Raw genomic sequence first — 26700 nt, 5'->3', positions numbered from 1 at the left:
CTAAACTCCCCCACTATCCTTTGAAGGTACTACTTGACACATGACCCCATTCAGGAAAAGCATTTTTGGAAATTGGTCAATATTTAATATCCTCCAAAGAAGCGTGGTATTTGTGTGCATGCTAATATTATAAAATTTATGACTTTTTCAAGGACCGCTTTAAATTTATTTTATCATCATTTTTTGTTTCAAGTACCTCTCCTTTGTGCTTGATTCAGCTTTTGTTTTAGTGTTGTAATCCAAAACAATCGGGGTTAATATCATCGTGTAGCAACTTCCCCGTGTTTTGACAAAACAGTGTTCGTATCTACCGTACAGAGGAATAGGCTCAGAATGACAAACCGTGATGTAAACATTCTCATACCCTCTTGCATTTGTAATCCGGGTTAACATTGAGGTTCAAGTCATCTTGGCACTAACTCCCTGATGTGGAGATTTACATGAAACAAGACACACACATGCACACACACTGGGTGACAGGGTCAACCCTAAATGCTGCGACGAGGAGAGATCATAGTTTGTGGATGCCTGGGATCACGTCTGTAACAACCCACGGCTCACCTGTGAATATAGTTCATGGCTTCTAAGTAACTCATAGCGGAGGCCACCTGTGTAGCCATGTAGAGTAGGGTGACTGCTGGCAGTGTCGTCTCGTCATTTTCCCTGAGGTATTCCAACAGATTTCCGTAAGGCATAAACTCTGTAATTATATAAAATGGGGGCTCTCTCGTACATACACCTGCCAAAGAGACGAAAAGTAGCGGTGAGAAAAACAGAAAAATGAATACAAAGAAATCAACTTAAAAAAAGGAACCCTTTGTAAAGACGAATAAACATGAAAAGTATCCGTTTAAAAACATCACCTTTGACCTTTCAAAAGTCATAATCTGACAAAGAAAAGGATCCTTGAATGGTGATAAACACTGTTGTAATGACAGCAGTTTAGTTGGTCTACAAATTTTTGAAGGGTTTCGATGGCTATTTTTTTGTTGTTGTATCATTTACAGAACCTTTTCTTTCAATACCGTTATTTTATTTATCATCCTCAACGAGATAATTGTCAGCAAACCGGTCACGACAGCTGTACTTTTTTTTTTTAAATATCGTTGAACTTTGCTCAACTTAAACAAGAATGTTATTTTTATAACTGAAGACAGTGACTGATTTAACACTTGAAATTCTACTGAGATTATTTTATGCTCCAGCAGATTAAATGTTCATTTAGCACAGAATTGAGAAAACAAATCCATGTACTTACTCTTCTTAACGGTCTACATCATTCGGTTAGGTAAGAGACCATCATTTTTACCACATATGGGTAAAAACATTAAAGCAAGGTGGATGCAAAGGGGGGGGGTGCCCTAGCATGGCAGGGGGAGGGAGGATATGGGAACTTACTGACTAACAAGAACCAAATTAAACAGCTTGTTTCTCCATCCTTCCCGATTAGACAATCATTTTGCTCATAATGTTTAAACAATTTCACAGGTGATCACCAGGGTTGAAGTGTTCTAATTAATTTCCCCACACCACTACTCCTTCCTACATCTCTGCTACTAGCCAATAACTAGGGTCCCTTACCTAACAATTGCACTAAATTTGGGTTCTTTACATTCTTCATCACTGCGGCTTCGCTCAAGAATTCTTCGATTCTCATGTTCTCTTCCTGTGAATGAAATAAAAGCCAAGAGTTATATGATGTCTTTGAAATATCTTCAAAGAAAATATCATAATTTATATCTTACATGTCCAGGCAAACAAACTAGTAGCCTTTTAGTTTTTAATACAAAACCGCACACCACTACATTATCTTCCCACTTTTACAAATTCACTTTTGTGACCAATCCAATGGTCAGTGAAAATGCTATCAAAATTATTTCTTTCTGCAATTAACAGATTATAAGGCTCTAGTAGTTAGCAACAATCACTTCTGCTCCTGCTGTTTATAACCAAAAAAAAGAACCGGACACTGTATTGCTGGCAAGAAACGAATCCTTTCAAATGAAAATACTAAGAAATGCTGACTGAACAGTCTTCACACCGTCAAGATGCTAATTATACAGGAAATTGAGATGGCACGTGACCCATGTGCACCGAAGCCAGAGTTTTGCGTGCATTTAACTACCGTTATGTGTAAGGTCTGTATTTCTAGCATGTCAAACCTTTCATATATCGAGATCTGTCTCTATGTTCAACTTCAATCCTAGTTATTTCATCTTGTATACAAAATAAGTAAAACTAGATTGACAGATGGACAAAATAACCCAAAGTTTGTATGAGTTATGAAGGACAATTACTGGCTAGCCTGGAATGTTAGCAAAATTGTGAGAACAACTCAATTTTCCAGTCCCTATCAAAGTCAATCTTTTTTCCCTCTCCAATTCCTATTCTTTTCCGCCTCTGTCTTCAAATTTCTTCTTCTCATTTCTTTTTTCTGTCTTGCTCACTTTATAACACCAATTTGAGCAGCACATGAAAATACCACAAGAAAAAGGCTTCTAAAAAACTTTCAAATCAAAATATCAAATCTTTGGGATTTTTTTTTCTTAATCTGTCGATTTTTGAAATGTTTCAGCAACCAAAGACACATACAAAAGTGATCGCTGTCAGTGCAAAATATGCTTGAGATTGCAAATATATTCACAACAGTCCAACATCACCCATACCCCCCCACCCCACTTCCCTCTTACCTCTCTAATACCACCTCTCCCCCCCCCCACTGCCCCCCTGTTTATGTATCAAAACAGTCTACAGGATTTTAAGGAAATTGCTTTTTAAGCAGTGCACTTCTCTTTCACATCTGGAAGTGATTTAATTTTCAATGGCCGTTTTATTGCAAAACATTAATCTAAGACAAAACAAGCAGGTAAACAACTCCCAGTTTGTCATTCTCCATAAAGTCCTTGACTAGAAGTTGTTAACCTTCCCAAACTCTAACCTGGAATCAAGTCAGTTTTCCACTACATATATTTTATCACGTTATGCATTGTTCCTATTTCCGAAAGTCTACAAAACCCTCTCAAGGGACTCAGTGTCTTGAAGGCCACAATAATTTTATGCATGATGGAGGGTTGTAATTATGTTTGAATGTAAGTTACCCCACTATTTGTAAAAAAAAAAAAAATCTGCCTATTTTTGTTATCAGGTCATGGTATTTCTCGAACACAACATAGCTAGGGTAACTAGTATTCTGGAAGAAAACTACAGTGTAGCAGAAGAAGTCACATTCATGTTGTTGAAAAAAAAGGGAAAGTGTCTCAGGTAGGGTTGGGCGATATATCGAAAATTATTATTATCGCGATAATTTTTTTTCAAGACGATATTTTTTGAGGATTGAACAAATGACGATAATTTCTTGTGAAAAAAATTTGAAATAGATGTAGAAAAAAAAATTCTCCGTTTTATGTGTAAATGTTATTCTAGCATTCCATGGTTAAGAAAGTTGAAAAGAAATATTTTATCAACTTCATTTACTGACTTTTGAACTTCGTAAAAACCCGTTCTTTACAACATTGACTGTATAGAGAACAAAACTCTGAAAATCAGTAGAAAAATTACCAATTGTGTACGAAAAGTAAGTTGGTACACCTTTCTAATTTTACGAAAGATGGAGCAAAATACTTTCGAAAAATTCACGCGAAACTGGCATATCGTGCTAAATGCAACAAGTGTCATGTAAACAAGGCTCTAGTACACCCATTTATGAATAAACCAGAAGACCACATCTGGTGTAAAGCGGGGGAAAGAAAGTATTTTCTAGAATTTCCAAAAAATAATAATAATAATAATAATATCCTACCATAGTTAAGTTTATAGTAAATAGCCTAACCACTTTGTCGGTTACGGATCTCACGTAACAACAAAAACACAACTAATTGTATTTTGCGAAGTTGACGATTTCTACAAGGACATGGAAACAATATTTAGCATTAAGTTAATCACGCCTGGTGGCCTAAAACATGGAATTACAAGCTTTACTTTCATAAAGATGGCCATACTGTAGCTACTGGGGCCTTGATATCGTGCTATGTCTGTATGGTATAGACTGTGCCTCGTGTATCATGGGGAATAGATTGTTTTGTTCATACGGAGGAGTCGGTTGGCTTGAGGTGTGTTTTACTTACCTTAATGTTACGGGGATATTTACCTACTTTCCTTGAACGTCTAAGATAATATTTCGCATAACTTTACGGATCCTTTACTGACTGACCTAATTAATTCTAGAGTGGAGCCAAAGAATTTTACTCCATGAAAAGTTTTTTGGAAACGTGCCAAAAATGTTAACAAACAGGTGTTAGACGGGGGTTGTTTTGCAAGGTACCTGAGAAAATTTGAAGCACATTGTAGCCTACCGTGATATTTAAGTACGGTTAAACACTGCAGTTGTAAACTGATTGTTAGGCAGTCTAGAAACGGGGCTTTGCCGAACGTAGTTTGTTTCATAATATCGACAGTTTTGTAAGTTAAACTTTATAAAGATTGTAAGACATATTAATTCTCTTTTCATTTTATCACATAATATAGCTACTCTAACTTGTCATTTTAAAACTTTCATCAGTTTCGTGACAATTTAAATTCATAAAGTTAGTCAGTATTTTGAATCCTCAATTGCGAATTTTTTTATCGCCAGACACGCAAAAATACTTAACTTTTCCGGGGGCCTTCGCCCCTGGACCCCCAAAAGGGGTTCCACCCCTTGAACCCAACGGGGCTCTAAGGCGGGCCTTGAACCCCACGCCATTATGCTCGGTGTGTTTGCTGCGCGAAAACACCGGTGGGAAATCGGCAGTTGTTTTTAGTGTGTTCGCGAACACACTAAAAACAACAAGAAAAAATTATCGTAATTATCGAAATATCGCGATAATTTTTGAAATATTTATCGTGACATTAAAAAGCAAATATCGCCCAACCCTAGTCTCAGGTCTTGTTTTTCTTCCACAGTTGAGACCACAAGGGGGTAGGTATATCAGTAATGTGTTTTCCTGATGTTGATTCTTCAAACATCAAGTATAGTACAATAGTGTGCCTGACTTTTTAGACACGTGCCAGTTTAAATTCAAGTGATGGTAGCAAGTGAACAGAGATCTGATGGCATTGCAGGATCCTCTGAGACATTCACAGTACAAACGTGATCACTCTCGCATGGTCAGGGTAATCCCCCAAAGGGGGGGGGAAGGGATTGAGGAGCAACATTGCCCGTTCTGATCTTGAGGATGTGACCTTTGTGACACTATTAAGTTGCTGGCCTATTAGTGGTAAATCCCCACTGGTGTTCTCAAGGTCAGGGTGCTCCCCCAATTGGGGGGGGAGGGATCAACATTGCCCGGCCTGATCTCGAGGACGTGACCTTTGTGACACTATAAAGTTGCTGGCCTTTGACTGGTACCAGTACCAGATCCCCACTGGTGTTCTCAAATGTGAACAAGACTTTAGAATTGTCAGCTGCTCATTTTACAGAAATACTCTAACTATGAAATGCTGCCAATAATTGGTGATAAAAAAAAATCATATTTTAAAAGCAGCTATACAAGGCACTTGTACCGTTGGTATTTGAAACCAGAGTGATTTCCTATTAAGGTCATTGGTTTGAAAAGTCCTAGAGAATAGTTTCTCTTTTTATATTTGTGTTCATCATTTATATTTTTCTTCTTTTCTATCAGCTTTATTATCGACTTTGGATAATGTTTTCTCACATCTTACCCTCAGTGTTTTGACAGCGACGATCCGATTGTGTTTCTTCCAACAGGCCTCGTAGACCTCACCGTATTGCCCGCCTCCGAGTTTGCTCTTCATGACGATGTCTTGTCGGTCTACCTCCCAAATGTCCACCTGCGGGGACACGCCGTAGACTGTGGGTTTGTTGAGTTTGGGGGCGGGGTACCGTAGAGTTGTGATCAAACCGTCCGCCTCTTTACAGTGGTGGCGGACCAATTCTGCTACTGAGTTGAAGCACTTCTCATTTGTAACGAAGACCTGGCAAGGCGAAATGAACGAGGAAGAGTTAAATAGGTTTATCAAAACAACTATTTGCTTATAATTTTCATCCATAAAACTTGTCTAAAAATAAAAAGCCCTCATCCCAGATACCCCATCCCACCGACCCTTCATTAAACAGCTTCTCATGTTAACATTCCCCCCCCTGCCTCCGCCCCTCCCGCCTACACTCCTTAGCATTGATCATCCTCTCTCCACCAACCTTGCCATCCATTCCATTGCTTATCCTGTAGTGATAGACTCTCCCGTCGTATCTCATGGATATTGAAAGTTGTCCTGGACTGCTCTCGCTGTCCCTGACGAGGAAGCTGCCATCTATCCCACTACTGAGGAGGTACTCAGCCGTATTCCTAGCTATCCTTCCATGGTACCACGAGTGTTTCTCGAGGCTGCTGGACGGCGTGACATAGGTAGATGGTACCCAGCCAGTCTTTCCGCTGCTCACCTTCTGGAGTTCGCACCAGTCGCCAGCTTTGTCGTAGGAAAGAATTCGCACCTGCTCCCCTGAAATAAAATCATAGATGGAGAGGTGTCCCTTCTTTGTTTTTGGCATTTAAAGAATAGCTGACAAGTTTGGCAATAGACGTTCAAGAATCAAAATTTCACTAGCGTAAGAAACACCACCTCGTTGAGCTGTGTACTAAGCCACGTTTGTCAAAACCGAATATAATAACGGTAGTCGTATAGTGTGAGCTGGATATTTAAACTTTTTACTGAAAAGGATTCACAACAATGAGAATTAAAGATAAATTTGAAAACAACAGAGTAAGTAAAAAAAGAGGTTTTATGATGAGGTCTGACGAATTCTTTGAAGAAAGCTGCAGACTACTGCAGATTGTGAACACACATTAATAGGCAATGCAGTTCAGATGACACCTACTGTTTTTGGGTGACAGACTAACGTAATAATAAAATAGCTTCAATAAGACAGATTCCGTAACGTACACTTTACTTTAAGGCTGAGGAAGTCTTCCAAGATTGAAGGTAAACACATGTTCGAGAAATGATATATTTAGTGGACAAGAGATTTTAGTCATATTGAAAATAGACTGTACTTATATAACAACTTCAACGAAGGCTTCCATTTCCAAGATGGAAATGTGTTTAGGTCACTGTTTGGAAGAATTATTGTAATGTAAACAAACTCAGACTGGAATCATTAATATAAACAGACTAATTGCATCCTTTGCCCAGAGAATTGATACGATGCTGCCAAGATGTACCATGATCTGACAACTAATATGCTAATTTGTATACATGGGTAATTTCAAAACAATGATGTGTTAGTATGTATGATGAATCATGGAAGAGATACAGTTTGAAGTATATAAGGCTGACCTCGTCGTCGACAAGGACAAGACCTCTCTCCGGGAGCTTCTGGCTCGGATATAGAGGAGGGTTCATCACTTGGACAACTGAATGTGGCATTAAATGCCTACATGGTGGCACCAAATGCTCTCATGGTGGCATTACAGTGTTTTATTAGAAGTTGAAGGTTGAACATGAGTGACCATTATTGGACTTTCTAGCATATTTGGAGTCAATACTGCAGCATAAATCGCCATTTACTCAAGCAATGTTATATAATCTGCTAGACATTGTGGAATGCTAGTAGACATGAAATTGTACGTGGATACAACTTTACCAAAAAAAATTTAAGTTTGAGACTGAAATGAACAAAATTTTGACTCGAGGTCACATGATAGTGATCGCTTGGGGCTGATTTCAAACACCATCAGTGGGGGTTTTTAGAAGCTTAACATATAAAATTCATTTGAAAAATGGAGGGATTTCTAAAAAGTTTTTGCATTCATGAGATGTGCATTTGATATAACATACATAGTAAATTTGAGGAATTTTTAAAAAGTTTTTGCTCATGAAATGTGCATGTGTTGCATTGCTAGCTTTAAAAAGTCTGTTCTATAGGGTACATACATAATTCATAGTACATTGTTTTGTTTACTATTTTCCTGGACAGCCATTTTCACAAAGGATAAAGTTACACACAGTAGTCAGTCCAGTTGGGTTTATCAATTCTATGCATATTAGTATATATTGCTATGGCATGAAGCTGAACTTACATACCTACAGTACCTATATCTTCTTATGTTATTATTATTTATTCAGTTACATTTTATAACCAAGCAAGAAAGCAGTTTGCTTGGAGAACCAACAGGGTATGAACTAAATGAAAGAATCTTTAAAGGTTGTTTTGTTACAGGAGGAATATAAAGCTGACAGTACACTGTACCTCTATTAAAGGAAACTAAAGAAGTCAAAATTATTTTCACAGCGCAAAGTCGATCCCTAATAAGTTAACCTTAGATTCAAAGTTGTCAATTTGCATTTCTTCTAATAGATTAACAAATGTATCAATACTAGTTATATTGAAACAATATTTTAGGCCACGCAAAACTAGAAAACTTACGACGAATTATTAAAATAGGGTCTGACATTTCCCAAGTTGTACACTTTTTGAGTAGGTATACACAGGTCCACTAACATGATCCATGATACTAAAGCAAACTGATCTATTTTCTATTACTTTTTTTTCACATAAATAAACCATACTGATTATTTCTCTCATTTGTTATTGCTACAAACATTAAACATTACCGGCAGGGAAACATTTCTACGGCATCTCATCGTAAAGATCTATGCTAAGCAAAATGGGCAAGCTGTTAGATACAAGTGCAAGTTACATGTATATAATTATAGCAGTTCTGTATAATAAAGTACTGTTAAGGGACTTTAATATTATTTATTAAGAAAAGAAGCTCTGAGTTTTCAAAACTGCTACTGTATAAAGTCCACAATATTTGAACACTATAATTTAAATTCTATCCCTGGTACAGTACAGTAGTGTACATGTTTTGAATCTTTTTAATTTGCCAGTCATCAGATGTTACTGCAAGTTAGGGTTGGGCGATATTTGCTTTTTAATGTCACGATAAATATTTCAAAAATTATCGCGATATTTCGATAATTACGATAATTTTTTCTTGTTGTTTTTAGTGTGTTCGCGAACACACTAAAAACAACTGCCGATTTCCCACCGGTGTTTTCGCGCAGCAAACACACCGAGCATAATGGCGTGGGGTTCAAGGCCCGCCTTAGAGCCCCGTTGGGTTCAAGGGGTGGAACCCCTTTTGGGGGTCCAGGGGCGAAGGCCCCCGGAAAAGTTAAGTATTTTTGCGTGTCTGGCGATAAAAAAATTCGCAATTGAGGATTCAAAATACTGACTAACTTTATGAATTTAAATTGTCACGAAACTGATGAAAGTTTTAAAATGACAAGTTAGAGTAGCTATATTATGTGATAAAATGAAAAGAGAATTAATATGTCTTACAATCTTTATAAAGTTTAACTTACAAAACTGTCGATATTATGAAACAAACTACGTTCGGCAAAGCCCCGTTTCTAGACTGCCTAACAATCAGTTTACAACTGCAGTGTTTAACCGTACTTAAATATCACGGTAGGCTACAATGTGCTTCAAATTTTCTCAGGTACCTTGCAAAACAACCCCCGTCTAACACCTGTTTGTTAACATTTTTGGCACGTTTCCAAAAAACTTTTCATGGAGTAAAATTCTTTGGCTCCACTCTAGAATTAATTAGGTCAGTCAGTAAAGGATCCGTAAAGTTATGCGAAATATTATCTTAGACGTTCAAGGAAAGTAGGTAAATATCCCCGTAACATTAAGGTAAGTAAAACACACCTCAAGCCAACCGACTCCTCCGTATGAACAAAACAATCTATTCCCCATGATACACGAGGCACAGTCTATACCATACAGACATAGCACGATATCAAGGCCCCAGTAGCTACAGTATGGCCATCTTTATGAAAGTAAAGCTTGTAATTCCATGTTTTAGGCCACCAGGCGTGATTAACTTAATGCTAAATATTGTTTCCATGTCCTTGTAGAAATCGTCAACTTCGCAAAATACAATTAGTTGTGTTTTTGTTGTTACGTGAGATCCGTAACCGACAAAGTGGTTAGGCTATTTACTATAAACTTAACTATGGTAGGATATTATTATTATTATTATTATTTTTTGGAAATTCTAGAAAATACTTTCTTTCCCCCGCTTTACACCAGATGTGGTCTTCTGGTTTATTCATAAATGGGTGTACTAGAGCCTTGTTTACATGACACTTGTTGCATTTAGCACGATATGCCAGTTTCGCGTGAATTTTTCGAAAGTATTTTGCTCCATCTTTCGTAAAATTAGAAAGGTGTACCAACTTACTTTTCGTACACAATTGGTAATTTTTCTACTGATTTTCAGAGTTTTGTTCTCTATACAGTCAATGTTGTAAAGAACGGGTTTTTACGAAGTTCAAAAGTCAGTAAATGAAGTTGATAAAATATTTCTTTTCAACTTTCTTAACCATGGAATGCTAGAATAACATTTACACATAAAACGGAGAATTTTTTTTTCTACATCTATTTCAAATTTTTTTCACAAGAAATTATCGTCATTTGTTCAATCCTCAAAAAATATCGTCTTGAAAAAAAATTATCGCGATAATAATAATTTTCGATATATCGCCCAACCCTACTGCAAGTCCATGCCAATGTATTTAAGTCACTGAACCAGACACATACAAACAGCATATATCAGATCATATCTACAGTATCTGTGTTGGTTCATATTCATATTTCCATCGCATCGACAGCACCTCTTGAGCACCCCAACGATAATGTTCCATGAGCTTTTAAGTTATGTAGAGAACTACAAATCATTACTCAGAGCATATATGACAATTAATATGGACCCTGGACTATGATCACCATCAGTCACGCAAGATCGAGACACCTCCTATGGTTAGGCTTAGGCATAGGAGGGGAGGGGAGGGGAGGGGAGGGAGGTCTTTCATTCACTCCCCTCCTAATGTTTCTACTTGACTTCAATTTTCTCAGAAATCTGTTTCTATGATGATAAAGCTTCACTTGTGACTATACAGTGATATATATGGAATAGCAGGATAGAAACACTTATTAATCCTTGAGAGTATCATATATATATATATATATATTTATATATAAGGCAACCAGGGCATCCTTGTAATGTCAGTGCATATGGATGTTTAGAGTTGTTGTGCCAGAGAACAAAGGGACATTCACACAGCTCAATAATTAACTAAAATACAGTTACTGATCAGTTAAAGCTATACACAGATGGGTAGATGCAGCAGAAGTTGTTTCTACATTGGAAAGCTCGTAAGCATTCTAATTCTATTGCATTTTGCTATAAACAAAAGGTTGCAATGTTTATTTGTTCCAACAGGCTTCCATATGTGACTCTAGAGATTGTTAACACTGAGCAATATCAATTTCATGTTACATCGTTAATAAAAACCACTTGACTATGTGTCCATCTTGGGTGGGGGCAAGGGTTAGGAGCCGGGGGTCACTGGGGGCACGTGCCGCCCACTTTTTCCAAAATAGCAAATGTGCCCTACTGGCAAATAAAATGTGCCCCTTTGATGAAGAACTGTCTTTTGGATATCTTAAGCCTTTGTTAATTTTAATATTTTATTTTCATTATTTATTTTTAGTCTGTTCATGCTATTTTTAAAATGGCATCCCATATCTTTATGTAGCACGGTTGACAATAAACAATCTCAATAAATAGTATTGATAGCATACTAACACATCATATATATTTAAGTGAGATGGCCGCTGTGTATCGGTTTATAGCTTAACAAGTGGAATGAGAAAGTGCCCCTCTGATGTTGTCCCCCCACTTTTTGGAAGCTTCCTACCCCCTGGGTGGGGGTGGGAGACTGGGGAACCACCGTAAGTTGATGCTGGCCACATTTCTGATCCGTATATATTGTATATATCTTTACTGTACCTTTTCTCACAGAAATCTGATTTTCTGCACTGCCATTAAAATCGAAGAGAACCACAAAGAGATCGGGGTCACTGTCATCTGTGCCTCCAAATACATCCTCGCTGGAGCTCCATCCCGTCAGGTCACCTGAAGAAGAAGGAGGAGGCCCATGGGAAGGGGTGCTTGGCAGAGGACGAGACTGGATGCCGTCCTGGAAGTTGTCTGTGAACCAAATGAAAAGTAAATTGTGAGATCTATAATATTTATAGTACGTTTGATTCAACAAAGAGTCACCAATCAGATGTGTCGATAAATCCATACAGATATTTTTTTTAAATTTCTCAATGTGTAGTACAATTGAAGACTAAAATGCTCGTTTGAAAAGACTGACATATTCTGCAGTGTAATCATGTACCATACATTACAAAGCATTCTCATTACCATGACTGTTTGACACTATTCGGTTTGAAAAAGTTATAGCATCAGTATTCAGCGGATAATGTACCTTCAAGTATGGCAGGCCAATACATAGGACCATAACGACTGTTAGGAACACCTCTTCAAATAAACTAATCACAGACAAACGGTGAAAAAATGTTTTCATTCATTCACGTATCTATTCATCATCATGTCTTCAAGATTCCACGATGTGTATACTACAAAATGGAAGAAAAAAAACATGCTCTCAGATACCAGTCTTTAACTGTCACAGAAACTTTGAGTCAAATCTCTGCGCACTTTAAACAGTTGCACAATCAACTCTCACAAATTTGTCAGGCAGTCATGTCATGATTTTTATAAAATCTTTTTATTTGATTTACTTACTCTTTTAAGTTATCATTCATTGTAAACAAAGTTACAAACTTACACATGTATGTGGTCTTGAATTCACAGGGTGCTTGAAGGAGGAAGTACATACATGTATAAACTGTATAACAGACTATTGTCTTCCATCAATAACGTTCCCCCTTTAAGACTACAAACAAACTTCATCCAATGTATATTCACACTTCACACTAAAGCACTTATCCTCCATTTCATATCCACTATAAAAGACTATGACAAATCATCTGGATCTATAGACATGTATATTAATCGTTAATGTTTTTCAGGGGTTGAACGGCTTGTGAAAGTGCGAGCATCTAAATTCAATTCATTCATTTATTCAGCCATTGTATAACAATATCGCACTTCGAAAATCAGTTATATACACAAGTACTGAGATATAGTTTCACTTTATAAAGTATCTGGGGCTAATGCTACTGATGGCATTCAACTGAATCATATCAAACAATTAAATTAATAACAAGGAAATATTTATCATCAGCTATATATATATTTTTATATATATATATATATATATATATATATATATATATATATAAATATATATATATATATATATATAAATATATATATATATATATATATATAAATATATATATATATATTTATATATATACAGCATATATATATACAGTATATAGAAATAGATATATAAATAGATATATATATATATATATATATATATATATATATATATGTATATATGTGTGTGTGTATGTATATGCACTCCTAGTTTTACCATGCAGTCCTTCAGTCACACAATATACATAGTGTATTATACCTGTTAACCTGTTCACATGAAAACAGCCAAGAATAAGAAACTTTGTGTTTTGTTTGTTTCACATTCAAGTTCGTATGTATGTATGTGATGAGGAGATACCCTAACAGTCAATCCCATTTTCTATTTATAATCAAAACATATCTCTCTGAGTTTATCAACAGTAGTCTTACCCCTTGCAAAAACATGTACTGTAAACTGTATGAAATTTATGGCATGAACTGAACATAACATGACAGCAATTCCAAAGGTTAGACATGCTAATATGCAAAACTTCTCCCCTGGGGGGGGGGGGAAACAGTGTCATTAATGTACAAACCAGAGAACAAATGTCTGACAAGGGAATATGCACAGATATACTGTAGCCAATGTACTGTGTACTTATCATCTGAGTGATGCCACAGGTAGCAACAGAGTTACTAGTCACAACCAATGAGGACTAAAAAATCCACTGCTAGATAAGTCCAGGTGCAGGATGGGTAAGGTGAAGAGTGAGCAGATTGAGTAGGGAAAGGATGGGCACAGAAGGAGATGGGGGGAGGTGGAGGAGGGCAAAGAGGAGAGTAAGAAAGGAAAGGGGAAGAGGGGAGTGGGCTGCAGGTGGCAGATATGAGAGGGAATGGGAGGAGGGAGGGGGGAGGTGGTTTATATATGTATGCTTTATGATGAACAATAGGATTGCAAACAAAAGAAATAAAAATACACAGACTCTCATAAGTAGGTAGAAGTAAATCAGTAAATCAAAAACTTTCCAAATAGCATCGTCCTGGAAGTTCTGACCTTCCAAATTTTGCCCAATCATTGCGTAGTGTCGATCGATCCGATAGGATATATATCTAATGTTTCGATAAAGGAGAAATCTAAGAAGGTGGGAGTAAGATAGCTGTAGAAGACTGACCGTGGTTCAACATGTAGCTATTTGAATGATGCCATCGAGACTACTGGATCGAGGGGATCCTATAACTGTTTGCATTGTTGCTTAATTGTAACGCTCATTATTTACGCTTAATATCAAACAGTTCTGGTTTAGCAACCTTTAGATTCCTGTAAAACAAATCTCAGCTGCCAGCATGTTAGATGATGCCAAGCACAGGGTCTGATACTAAGCATACATGTGGTCTACTATAAAGACTTGCTTTAATGCCAAACAGCACCTGCAGAGGGGGGGGAGAGGGAGGGGGTCTGATCATTCTGTAATGAAAACGCAGCCCAAGATGTACAGTACTGTGGTAAGTAACAACTATTCAACATCCATTGTACACTCACTGGAGTATCAAACATTCCCATACTGTATGCATATAAGGTATCGTGAAATTTCAGTATCTAGGTTGGGTTTTGGCCTCTCTCTTCCATCGATAGAAAGGAGACCACAGATAGAGCAGTCTGGTGAACAGTATCTGATATATACACAGTGATTGTCTGTCACTCAGATATCCCAAATGCTCAAGTACACACAAATTAGATATTAAATGATGACTGCATGTACAGTGTACAGCCAACATTGCAGTGGATGCACTCATCAATAATGTGTCCCCACTGTGAACAGTGTCCACATTCCCCATGCTATTTAGCTTTTACACTTAACAATTGCAATCAAAATAGTTCAAATTCCGTATTAATCAAGGTTATAAATTTAGCAACATGTATAATTAAATGACCACTAAATTTCCCAACATGAGGATCTCCTGGATATAAGATCTGCTCGCAATCTGTGGGTAACGAGCTAAGAATGCAATTAATAAGAGGATAGTAAAGTAAGAACATAGCTTATATAATGATACAAAAAAAAGAAAAAATTTGTATCCTACTGAGCTAAAACCAGAACACCTTCAGGCAATTTTTGTGTGCGTGTGCGTGAGTGTGTGTGTGTGTGTGATATTTCCGCTGTAACATATATGCATTCTGCACAAGGTCAAAGTTCACATAATATAATCCTGATGATGACAATCCAATTTGAATAAATTTTACATATAATTGTTATGTGTGTCAACTTCACTGGATGTCATCCAGAGAGTAAATTAGCCTGAGGGCAATAGTTATTTCACCATACAGTAGTTCCAGGATGTCACACATACAGCTCAGTTCTAGCTATTGGAGACGGGGCAATTTGCAAGGTGCTGCCGGAGAGCTCACGCCGTTTCCAGGAAAAAGAAGTATAAAATGAGATAGCTATCTTATTAGACTACTTCACCTCTCGAAAGACTTGCAAGAGTTTCAATGTATGAAAAGCTTGGAGAGTAAGGAGTGCAATGTGAACGTGGTATTTTCAACTGAAAATTTGTTCTAAGGTTCAGCTATACTGTGTGTGTGTTTGTGTAAGTTTTATGGATTTTTAAAGCGTGTCAATTTTGCTGATGTTTTGACTTTTTTACCTTTTTAAGTTTATGTTACTGAACATGGAAAGCTTGCATTGAGTGTTTCATTCCATCCCTTCTTATTATTAAAGGTTAACACTGTATCAAGTGCATGGCCTATATATTAAGGGCTCCTCTGGAAAGCAGTACTTCTGCACTGAGCAGGACTACCCTCATTAAAGATGACTATAAAAAAATTAAAACAAATAAATAAATAAATAAAAAATGTCTGTCTGGGTCATGCCTTGACCTCATCTTAATACTACAAGTAATCATTGAAGTACCCTACTCTGTTACCTCATCATGGGAATATCTGGAAATAGGTAAAAATTGACAGCATACATGTTCCCAGAGAACTTGGAAATGACCAGCTCTGCCTAATTTAGAAAGAAATTTATACAAACTGGCCATGCGAAGATGTCTTACATGTAACTCAACTCACTTTACATGCAACATGTAATGGGTACATGGGCATATATATCAGTCAAGATCCATGCCCATAATGTATTTTACAAATATAAGTATATTTCCAGTACTGGTTTAACATACTGTGTGTACATGCGTGTACAAGGACTGAATAAGGATCTGGAACAGAGTAGGGTTATTAAATTGTTATAGTCACTGCTTGCGCCGCCGGTAGTTTAGCGTATTAACCAGTCAGACTGGCTAAGCTCGAATCAATATATAGCGAAATGATGATGAGCTGCAACACTTACTGTTAATGCTATGACATTGCAATGCATGCTTGACAGCAATCAAATCTATGGTTGACTTACTCAAGCATATCACGACCGTCGTTATAATAGAGATCTCCAAGTGGTCTGCTAAATTGCATAAAAGTACATATAGAAAAAGTGCAAAGATGATGACTCAATTTGGAGCTGTGATGATGCATGCAAGCAGAGCTTCTAGTTATTCCATTGTATAGTTACATAATTCCATATGTAATACATATAATTATATGGATCAAATGGAACTGCTTAGCTGATTGTATAGGCATTCAAGCAATTGGGTACATTCAATGAGGAAAGTTGGTGCAGGACAGGGTAAAGAATGATAGCCTACACCTCAGTCAGGTTAGGAAGAGCACAATATGCACACAATACTGTATCTTATCTCTCATGTATGGCTATATAACTGTGGGAAAATATTCGGTTGAGGGCACAATGTACATATCGTAAAAATGTCTTAAGAAAAACACAGACAATACATCCGAGCTGTTGATTTTGCTTGGGTATTGTTAAAAGTAGCTAGTGGTTAAATTTGCTTGTTGTTTGGCTTGGCACAAACCTTTTGTCATAAAACTGGAAAGAACTACACTGCAATGGAGGGATGAACAACGAGTGATTAAATAGCTCGCCTGGTCCAGGCTTTCACACACGTTTCGGTAATATAAATTAAATCAAACAAGGCAATAATGACTTTAACCCTTTTTTGATTGCCCCCTATTCACTTGATTGAAAAACAAACAGGAGCATTATTTGCATACTTCAAAATTTCCAAAGTTGAAACTTTCTGGAATATTTTAGAGGCAACCACCAATGATCCATTAAGGTGTATGAAGTGTAGAATGAAGATATTGTTTCATAGCTGTCACATGGTAAGGAAAATTTCGTTTTCCTCCAGGGGTCGAAATAATATCATTTGTGTCTCTTGTCTTTTCTTCCACGACATACAGACTTGAGTTAGTGCTCGGATAGCCTGCCCTTTGCACAGAATTAGTACTAACACTCGAAAATTGCCGTTTAGTGGCTTTTATATCTTACTAAGTTTTCAGTTTGCTTTTTGCGAATGCACAGCAGTTTCAGTTTTTTCATTTCTACCTCGTGAACCTATTTTAACTTTACTCTTTCATTTTCATACTGTCATTATTATTATATTTTTAAATTTTTATCCATTTATTCTAGGCTTGGGCGAGGAAGTTGATACTACTAAAAAAAATAAAAAAACAGAAAAAATACTTGAGAAAAATCTCATACTTAAATCCACCAAAAGATTACACGATTACAGGAAGATCATATTATGCATATAGACTTCAAACAAATTAGTAATTAAGTTCAAAGTATATATACTGTATATATATATATATATATACCTGTACAAGTTTTAGAAATTTTCCCCAATCTGTACCTGTAGGCACAATTTCCAAACTTATCACCTGTCAAGCACTTTGGACACAGTGCTATATAGTAACATACACTCTGCAGGTTTGTACATGTGGTTGAATTATATAAAGTGCATGTATATATGTGTGACTGTGTGTGTACTATACTCCAACCTTACAAAGTCATCCTGTTGCCTATATCCAAGTAGTTGTAATAGAGTATCAATATGATCCTAAATGTAATTAAGATGCCTAAATATGATAGATTTCAAGTACTAGCACTGGTTCCCCAAACCTTACCTGTATAGGCACATTTTCCAAATTTATCACCTGTCAAACACTTTTGACACAGTGCTATATATACATACAGTACAGTACATGTCTGCAGGTTTGTACATGCGGTTGAATTATATAAAGTGCATGTATATATGTGTGAGTGTGTGTGTAGCAGCCTGTACTATACTCCAACCTTACAAAGTCATCCTGTTGCCTACAGTATATCCAAGTAGTTGTAATAGAGTATTCATATGATCCTAAATGTAATTAAGATGCCTAAATATGATAGATTTCAAGTACTAGCACTGGTTCCCCAAACCTTACCTGTATAGGCACATTTTCCAAATTTATCACCTGTCAAACACTTTTGACACAGTGCTATATATACATACAGTACAGTACATGTCTGCAGGTTTGTACATGTGGTTGAATTATATAAAGTGCATGTATATGTGTGACTGTGTGTGTACTATACTCCAACCTTACAAAGTCATCCTGTTGCCTATATCCAAGTAGTTGTAATAGAGTATTCATATGATCCTAAATGTAATTAAGATGCCTAAATATGATAGATTTCAAGTACTAGCACTGGTTCCCCAAACCTTACCTGTATAGGCACATTTTCCAAATTTATCACCTGTCAAACACTTTTGACACAGTGCTATATATACATACAGTACAGTACGTGTCTGCAGGTTTGTACATGTGGTTGAATTATATAAAGTGCATGTATATGTGTGACTGTGTGTGTACTATACTCCAACCTTACAAAGTCATCCTGTTGCCTATATCCAAGTAGTTGTAATAGAGTATTCATATGATCCTAAATGTAATTAAGATGCCTAAATATGATAGATTTCAAGTACTAGCACTGGTTCCCCAAACCTTACCTGTATAGGCACATTTTCCAAATTTATCACCTGTCAAACACTTTTGACACAGTGCTATATATACATACAGTACAGTACGTGTCTGCAGGTTTGTACATGTGGTTGAATTATATAAAGTGCATGTATATGTGTGACTGTGTGTGTACTATACTCCAACCTTACAAAGTCATCCTGTTGCCTATATCCAAGTAGTTGTAATAGAGTATTCATATGATCCTAAATGTAATTAAGATGCCTAAATATGATAGATTTCAAGTACTAGCACTGGTTCCCCAAACCTTACCTGTATAGGCACACTTTCCAAATTTATCACCTGTCATACACTTTTGACACAGTGCTATATATACATACAGTACAGTACATGTCTGCAGGTTTGTACATGCGGTTGAATTATATAAAGTGCATGTATATATGTGTGAGTGTGTGTGTAGCAGCCTGTACTACACTCCAACCTTACAAAGTCATCCTGTTGCCTATATGTATCCAAGTAGTTGTAATAGAGTATCAATATGATCCTAAATGTAATTAAGATGCCTAAATATGGTAGATTTCAAGTACTAGCACTGGTTCCCCAAACCTTACCTGTATAGGCACATTTTCCAAATTTATCACCTGTCAAACACTTTTGACACAGTGCTATATATACATACAGTACAGTACGTGTCTGCAGGTTTGTACATGCGGTTGAATTATATAAAGTGCATGTACAGTATATGTGTGAGTGTGTGTGTAGCAGCCTGTACTATACTCCAACCTTACAAAGTCATCCTGTTGCCTATATCCAAGTAGTTGTAATAGAGTATTCATATGATCCTAAATGTAATTAAGATGCCTAAATATGATAGATTTCAAGTACTAGCACTGGTTATCAACTTCAGCCAGTGATTCATTCACGTCTAGCTAGCTCTTAGTAGAAATTAAAAAATAGACCTCGACTGCAGTGAGGTGTGCTTGAGAAATGAGGGTTGTCAAAATGAATGGATTGCTTCATTTTCTTCTAGTTTTTATGATGCCGTAGTTTGGCTGGTACTTGTACTGTACTTGATATCCAGTTCATTGCTACACTAATTTCTAAACATAAGCACCATTTGATAGCAAACATCTTTGCAATCAATTTGGTAAATTATTTGAAGATATTTTCTCAGACTATTATACCATAATAATACAGGCCATGAGTGAGAATGGTCATGTTTCCACTCCAATCGAATAACTTTATTTAAATTTTAAGTTTTGACATGCTTTAACTTCATGTGGTTGAAACTATCAATGAACATTCTCAAAGCAGTAAACTTGTTAGCATCAAATGAAATCAATAATGACTTGCTGACAATCACATTCTAATATAAACACAAAAACAAAAACGATGTCTGAACATATTCATAGTGTGGTATGCCATACTGTACATGGTAATATTCACAAACTTGTGCCCACAAAAATTTGATCCCCCAAAAATAGTGGGCCCAAAGAATGTGTACCAGCTACTTACCAACAACTGTATTCCAAGTTTGGATACAATCCGATTTATTGGTTGCAGAGTTATTGCAAACAACTGGGACCAACAAAATGATATGCCTAAATGTTCCCAAGTATATTTGGTGCAAACAAACTGACTCCAAACTATATTTGCCCCCCAAAAATAGAACCCTAAGGAATGTGGTACCAAATGATCCAAAAATTTTCGCGCCACACAAAATTGGGCTCAAAGAATGTGTTCCAAATGCATTTAAGGTGGAAATCAAATTGGGCCAACCCGGCCCAAAAGATGTGCCCGAACTTTTTATGGCCCAGATGGTCCCAATAATTGTAGGCCTAATTGTTCGTGCAAAGAACATATACATACTATGTAGTTACATCACCATACCAAGTATATACAGTATTACCAAATAGGACACACAGTTGAAGAGATATTGACATTTTTTACGACTTTTCTGTTAAGCCACACCCACTCATTAATATTCATTAGATGGAACCAACACATTAGGGCACAACTACACATCATAAGGAGCCCTGTATACCCAAACAGCAACATGTCAAGAAAATCATTATAGTAATATACTTTATCACATACTTCCAGCTAAGCACACAAGCACTGAATAGCACCAACAGGTAAGAAGTACTTTGTTTGTTGAAAATACAGAGTCTGGAGCTACCATAATATTTTTTATCAGGTAGGACACGTGTTGGTAGGAAAGGCAATGCTGGTCTGACCAACAATGCTCTAACAAATGTGAGTTTATTGACTCACTCTGGTCCAAACAAATACCTCTTGAGACCTAAAGGTCACTAGTATTACCCCCTCACACCATTTTGAAGTGATAACTAAAAATTGTTCCCAAACTTTTATTCTTCCTGTGGGTTATAAACACCTCCAAATTATTCCCAGATGATTATGAGGTTCTCTCATAGGCAATGTGACAATATTATCTCAGTTGTAGGGTCTTACCCTGATGGAAGCATTGAGCCTTTAAACCATATAGCAGGCAGGTTATTTCTGGTCTTTTTCTAGCATATTTGGGTGATGACATTGATTGTATTACTTTGTACAGACATTTGGGTCATATATCTATCATGTAGACACTACAAAAATTATTAGAAATTTACCTCTCAATTTAACAAACATATCAATGTGGAATACAAACTAGAACTGAACATTTCACTAAATATAAGTTAGACTTTATTCATCACAGAATGCAGGTTTATGCAGTGCAAACAAAAAAAATTTCACAATTCAAGACAATCTTTTTTTTCTTTTTTTTTGTCAGTCTGAAACCTTGAAAGTTTTTACCTAGTTTAACAAATCATTCATTGTGCGATGTCGGTCAACACAAATGGCAGATTACCCTTAATAATATGTTTTCAATTAAGGGCCACTGTTTACCCTTTGTGGACTAAATTTGTTCCCACCAGACTATAACAAATTACTGCAATAATTAAAAAATTTAAGCCAATGATAAACTTTTGGCTTTTCATTTACATATTCATTATTCCTTATTTAGCAACAAGTTTTATTACACTCATAATCATAGAAACCAATCAGGGGACTAGGAACAGGCGGCTAATCCGTTTCAAATTGGCGTTTTGGGGGGTCTACGATAAATGTTGTTCCTCAAACCAGTTTTGGTCGCCAGCCTTTGCCTAATTGTCACCTTGCATTAGCGAAACAAAACTCTGTTGATACACAAACTTTAAATTTGATTAACAGATTTAGCCTTGAGACTCAAAAATACTCACAAACAAGATGATGGTGACTTCCTGCTTTTACCTTTATCTCAACCTTGCTCCTTCTACAGTACAATAGACAATGTACTGTAATATTACTTCATGGTACAGCCCATGATCACACCATTATAACTTGAATGCCCATTTAAAGAGGCTGCACGCTTTAGCCCTCTCTGACTGTGTGCCAGAAATGTTATTTCCAAAAGATTTTACAGCCAACTTTTATCAACAAAGTTTTTTTTCTTCTTTTTACCAGGATGTACGGTTCATTCCATGGTTCATGGCCAAAGAGGTTTATTCGGATCGACTTCTATTTTGATATGCCTTCACTGTACCTCCTGTGGGTGTTCTTCATGAAAACAGTCTCATAACTTCATTGTATTCAATTCAGTCCACTTGGAATGTCTTTTGCATGATATAATTCTACATTTTCAATCCAACTTGAAACAGTTTGTTCAAACCTATTGCAGTATATATTCTCTTAAACTTGCATTCAAATTAAAAACCACAAAAGTGGTATTCCCTAGGCTTATTATCATCTTACCCATAAATTAATACATTTTCCCTTTAAGCCTTTACAACTGGGGCAGGAAATGAGGACTTCCCATTCCTTATTAGAAAAGACACCAAACTTGCTATATAGCATGAAACATATATATGTTAATACATGAGTATGTTGAGCTTGACTGGCAGCTAATCCATTGGAAAAGTGAGGGGAAAAAATAAGGAGAATACATATATTTTTTTCTCACCCCCATCCCCCCTTTGCCTGGCCGAGTACTTGTAGTATACTGACTGACTTGTGAATAGGATGTAACAATTATCCCTTGTTAAGCTCAAGGAGACACGTCTCATTGATTATGGCAGAAAGGCCATTAACAAAATCATGACCAAGACATACAGTATATCATAAAATGGTGGGAGATGAGGTACTATAAACCACAGCAACATACTACGGGCAGCGTTACTATATTGTTACTACTTAATTAACAGCTAGGGTACTGTACATACAGATTCAATGCGGGTATGGAAGATACGCCGACTGCATTCACTATAACAGGCCATATACTTATAGGGGTGGTATAAGTGTATACGATTCTCTTTTACAGATCTGCTGGCTTTATTGAGGTCATCATGTTTTTACGTTCCCCAAAATATGCTAGAAATATGCTAGATAATGGTCACCCCCATGCTGGAATTTCTAACACTCTGACAATGACACGAGTCTAATAATAGTTATTTAACCGAAAAGTGAGACTTATGAGTTGTTTATTTAAAAAAATCCTCAACGTCTTGGGGAAGAATATTGACGACCAGAACCTCCCGGAGGGTACTTTCAGAAACTTCTAATTCTAGCATATTTTTAGTATATTCTCAAGTTTGGGGCCGATCCCAATGACCTCTAAAATATGTTTGGCCCTTACAGTATGTGGTTCTCCCCATGAAGACCATTTGTTAATCATGACTTTTCTTGGGGGAGGATGAGAGGGGGGGTGGGGTGGAGGGAAAGGGGGATGAGTGTGCAGGTACTATACACCAGCCCTACAGTTATTTATAGCCTAATTAATATTGTACTGTGTACTACACAGGGGCAGTCATAATTGAGTATGGTCGACATTTCAAGAGCAACGTACCCGTCATAAGACTTCCATAGGACGTACAGACTGCAGCAGCAGCTGTCAGGCTTTTTCTATTAATAACTGTACCTCATTCACATTGATTATAAGACTTGAATACTGAAGCCTATACCTACAAAATAAGTTAGTTTCAAGTAAAAGGATATAATGAAAATTGAAACTAATAAGGAAATGTTAATGGTAACCAAACGAAAACCATTTTGGAAGTGGAAATTATTAATAAAATAGAGGTGCATATTACAAGAACATCGATTTTAAATAGGCAATTTATGAGAGGATAAGCATTAATTATGCTAACCTTTCTCCACATTGTTTTAGCTTAGCTTTCAAATCTCTTCAAACTTTCAGAAGGGAACCCAGGTGGTTTCATTTTACCTCTACAAATCAGGGACCTACATGTAGGTAACGAGGCAACCCCTGCAAGCTCATCAATGATGCATTACTTTCTGTTCACTCGATTTTGTTGTTGTTATTGACATTTCTTAGCATACATGTGCACACACCGGCGTGAATGAATTGGCATTGCAGCCAGCTCACGAAATGAACCTATGATACATTACTACTGCAGGTCTAAGAACACCTATGAACAGCTGTCCTGATTTCTCTAAAAGGCATTTAGAAATCATGAAAATAGCTGCAACTCCCATCAAAATCCATCAAACATTGACCATTTTGCAAGTCTTTTCTTAATTCTAGTTTTATTTATGAATAAACATTATTAATTAGCTAATTATGCACATTGTGAGGCAAAGGGAGAGACTGCCTAATTTTCTATCATGTTATTCCGTTTGTTTTTACAACCTTCGTTTCAAGGACACTGAACACAGGTTTGTGGCCTAGGGCTATTTTTACGAAATATTTGGTTGTCTTCTAAAGAGGAACATCACATTATTCAAATGATATATGTGAACTTGTAATTAGGGCTAACTTATTAAGGCTTAAGTAAGAAATTTTGACGAGCGCAACACTCCACATAATAGTCTGCACATATCTTATGCATTTCCCAGATTTATCAAAACTTGAAATGTGTATATCTTGGAAACGAAAAAAGCTTTTTCGGAAAAATTTCAACAGATTTTGAATGAGATTATCACACAAATCAAATGTACTAAAAATGGGGCAATTAAATTGGCTATGTGTGTCCATATACTTTAAATGGACATGCATGCTTTCTGTTCATTTGACATCAAAATTTAAGTGGTTCTGATCTGTAGTGCGGCTTAGAAGCAAATATGTCTGGAAAGATTTATAAACATGAGGACTCAATTAGTCTATGGGTTCCTACAGTTTATAGTCAACTGTATGAGAGGAGTCATTCTACAGTCTACAGATTGAAGAACATTAGATAAACAAGAAAAGGGCTTAGCGGATAGCCCGTCGGAATATTCCACTATTATGTAGGGGTGCTTTGTATTTGTGCAGAATCTAACACAGCCCTCGTTTTGTCGTTCCCAAATTATTTTGCAAGCAACACTTCAGATCCCTAGCCTATTTTAATGTAGTGAATAAATATTATTTATTATATTATTAATCCCTTACCAATGTCAACCTGTGACCATTGTTAAATATGATGCCGATCTTATCCATTGGTATAGGCCAAAATAAAACGACCGGCAAAGAATGGGAAATGATCCAACTGTGTCTACAGAGCTATTTCAGTGTTCAAGATATTCTTGTTTAAAAATATGCTAAACGGATGGAATGCTCCTTTTTAATAAAGGCTCCAGTTTTCATACAGTAGTGTGTCAGCTGGCTCCTCAGTGTAATGTTACGTTAATGTATTCTTTCCTCAATTCTAATAACTAAACCTACATGTCAGTTCCTTTCATAAACTTCATGCAAATAACAGAGTATATACTGATGAATATGATTCAACACTGTTTGTGCTAGATAAATTTGTAATGCATGGTAAACTAAAGCATAAAAGATTTTTTTATTTTTTACTATGTAAATGAGATGCAAATTAACTGTTTAGTGGCATGTGTAGCTGGTCATTATGATTTTTAAGCAATCATGTGTGTTCTTTGTTCCGTTTTGGTCGTATAAAAGCAGAAAGCTATTATGTTATGAAGTTTTTTCCTACATACAGTAGGTCTTGAGTTATATAGACCTTTTGTACCTCCATTTCAATTTACTGGCCAGATCACGTCTTGCCCCTTTAAGTTACCAATATAAAGAAATCCATACAAGTCTATTCAAACTACTACGTACTGAGAGGCATTCCTACAGTATTATGTGTTTATTATAATGCGTTTGTTCTAACGATAGATAAAAGCCATAAATGGAGGTTTCAGTAATCATGTCACAGTTAAGACCATTGAAAGTCTTAAAGGTATGCTGTATTGGCCCCAAATATGCTAGATATTCAAATATGGTCACCTTTGCTCAAGATTCTCAAACTGTTTTTATTACAACCATCCAGGACATTCAGTCATCTTGTGTGTTCCTTAAAAATGTCTGAGAACAACTTGGAGAGTAAAGACCTCCATGAAAGTACTTTTTTTAAACTTAAAGCAATTATAGCGTGCTATAATTTGGGGCCTATACTGACTACCTTTAAGTTTTCCCTGTTGTATCTGTTAAACAAGACATACTAAACTGTAATGGCCAGCACCTTGCAAACAGCTCGTTGGTTAGAACAGGTCGTCGCAGCCACTATCATACATCGGCCTAAAATGTTTAAAGGGGCATGAACCCATATAAATAAAAGTGGTGTAGAATATAGAACCTTGACTGATGACAATGTTCATTTAAAC

The 26700-nt window shown here is 36.5% G+C and overlaps 1 protein-coding gene across 4 annotated transcripts in view; it reads right to left on the bottom strand.

Annotated features, from left to right (window-relative positions):
- The window catches only part of LOC139964288 (tyrosine-protein kinase ABL1-like), a 61206-nt gene that overhangs the window by 4645 nt on the left and 29861 nt on the right, over window positions 1-26700 (bottom strand). For all 4 annotated transcript variants that reach the window (XM_071965774.1, XM_071965777.1, XM_071965775.1 and 1 more), the window contains exons 2-6: window positions 11862-12062; window positions 6197-6498; window positions 5701-5973; window positions 1582-1666; window positions 562-739 (exon numbers count right to left, since the gene is read on the bottom strand). In XM_071965774.1, the coding sequence (XP_071821875.1) occupies window positions 562-739; window positions 1582-1666; window positions 5701-5973; window positions 6197-6498; window positions 11862-12062 (1039 nt within the window). The remainder of the gene's footprint in view (window positions 1-561; window positions 740-1581; window positions 1667-5700; window positions 5974-6196; window positions 6499-11861; window positions 12063-26700) is intronic.

Source organism: Apostichopus japonicus, chromosome 22, assembly GCF_037975245.1.
Source record: "Apostichopus japonicus isolate 1M-3 chromosome 22, ASM3797524v1, whole genome shotgun sequence".
In the NCBI taxonomy this organism is placed as follows: Eukaryota; Metazoa; Echinodermata; class Holothuroidea; order Aspidochirotida; family Stichopodidae; genus Apostichopus; species Apostichopus japonicus.
This window is presented reverse-complemented; position numbering and strand designations above follow the sequence as displayed.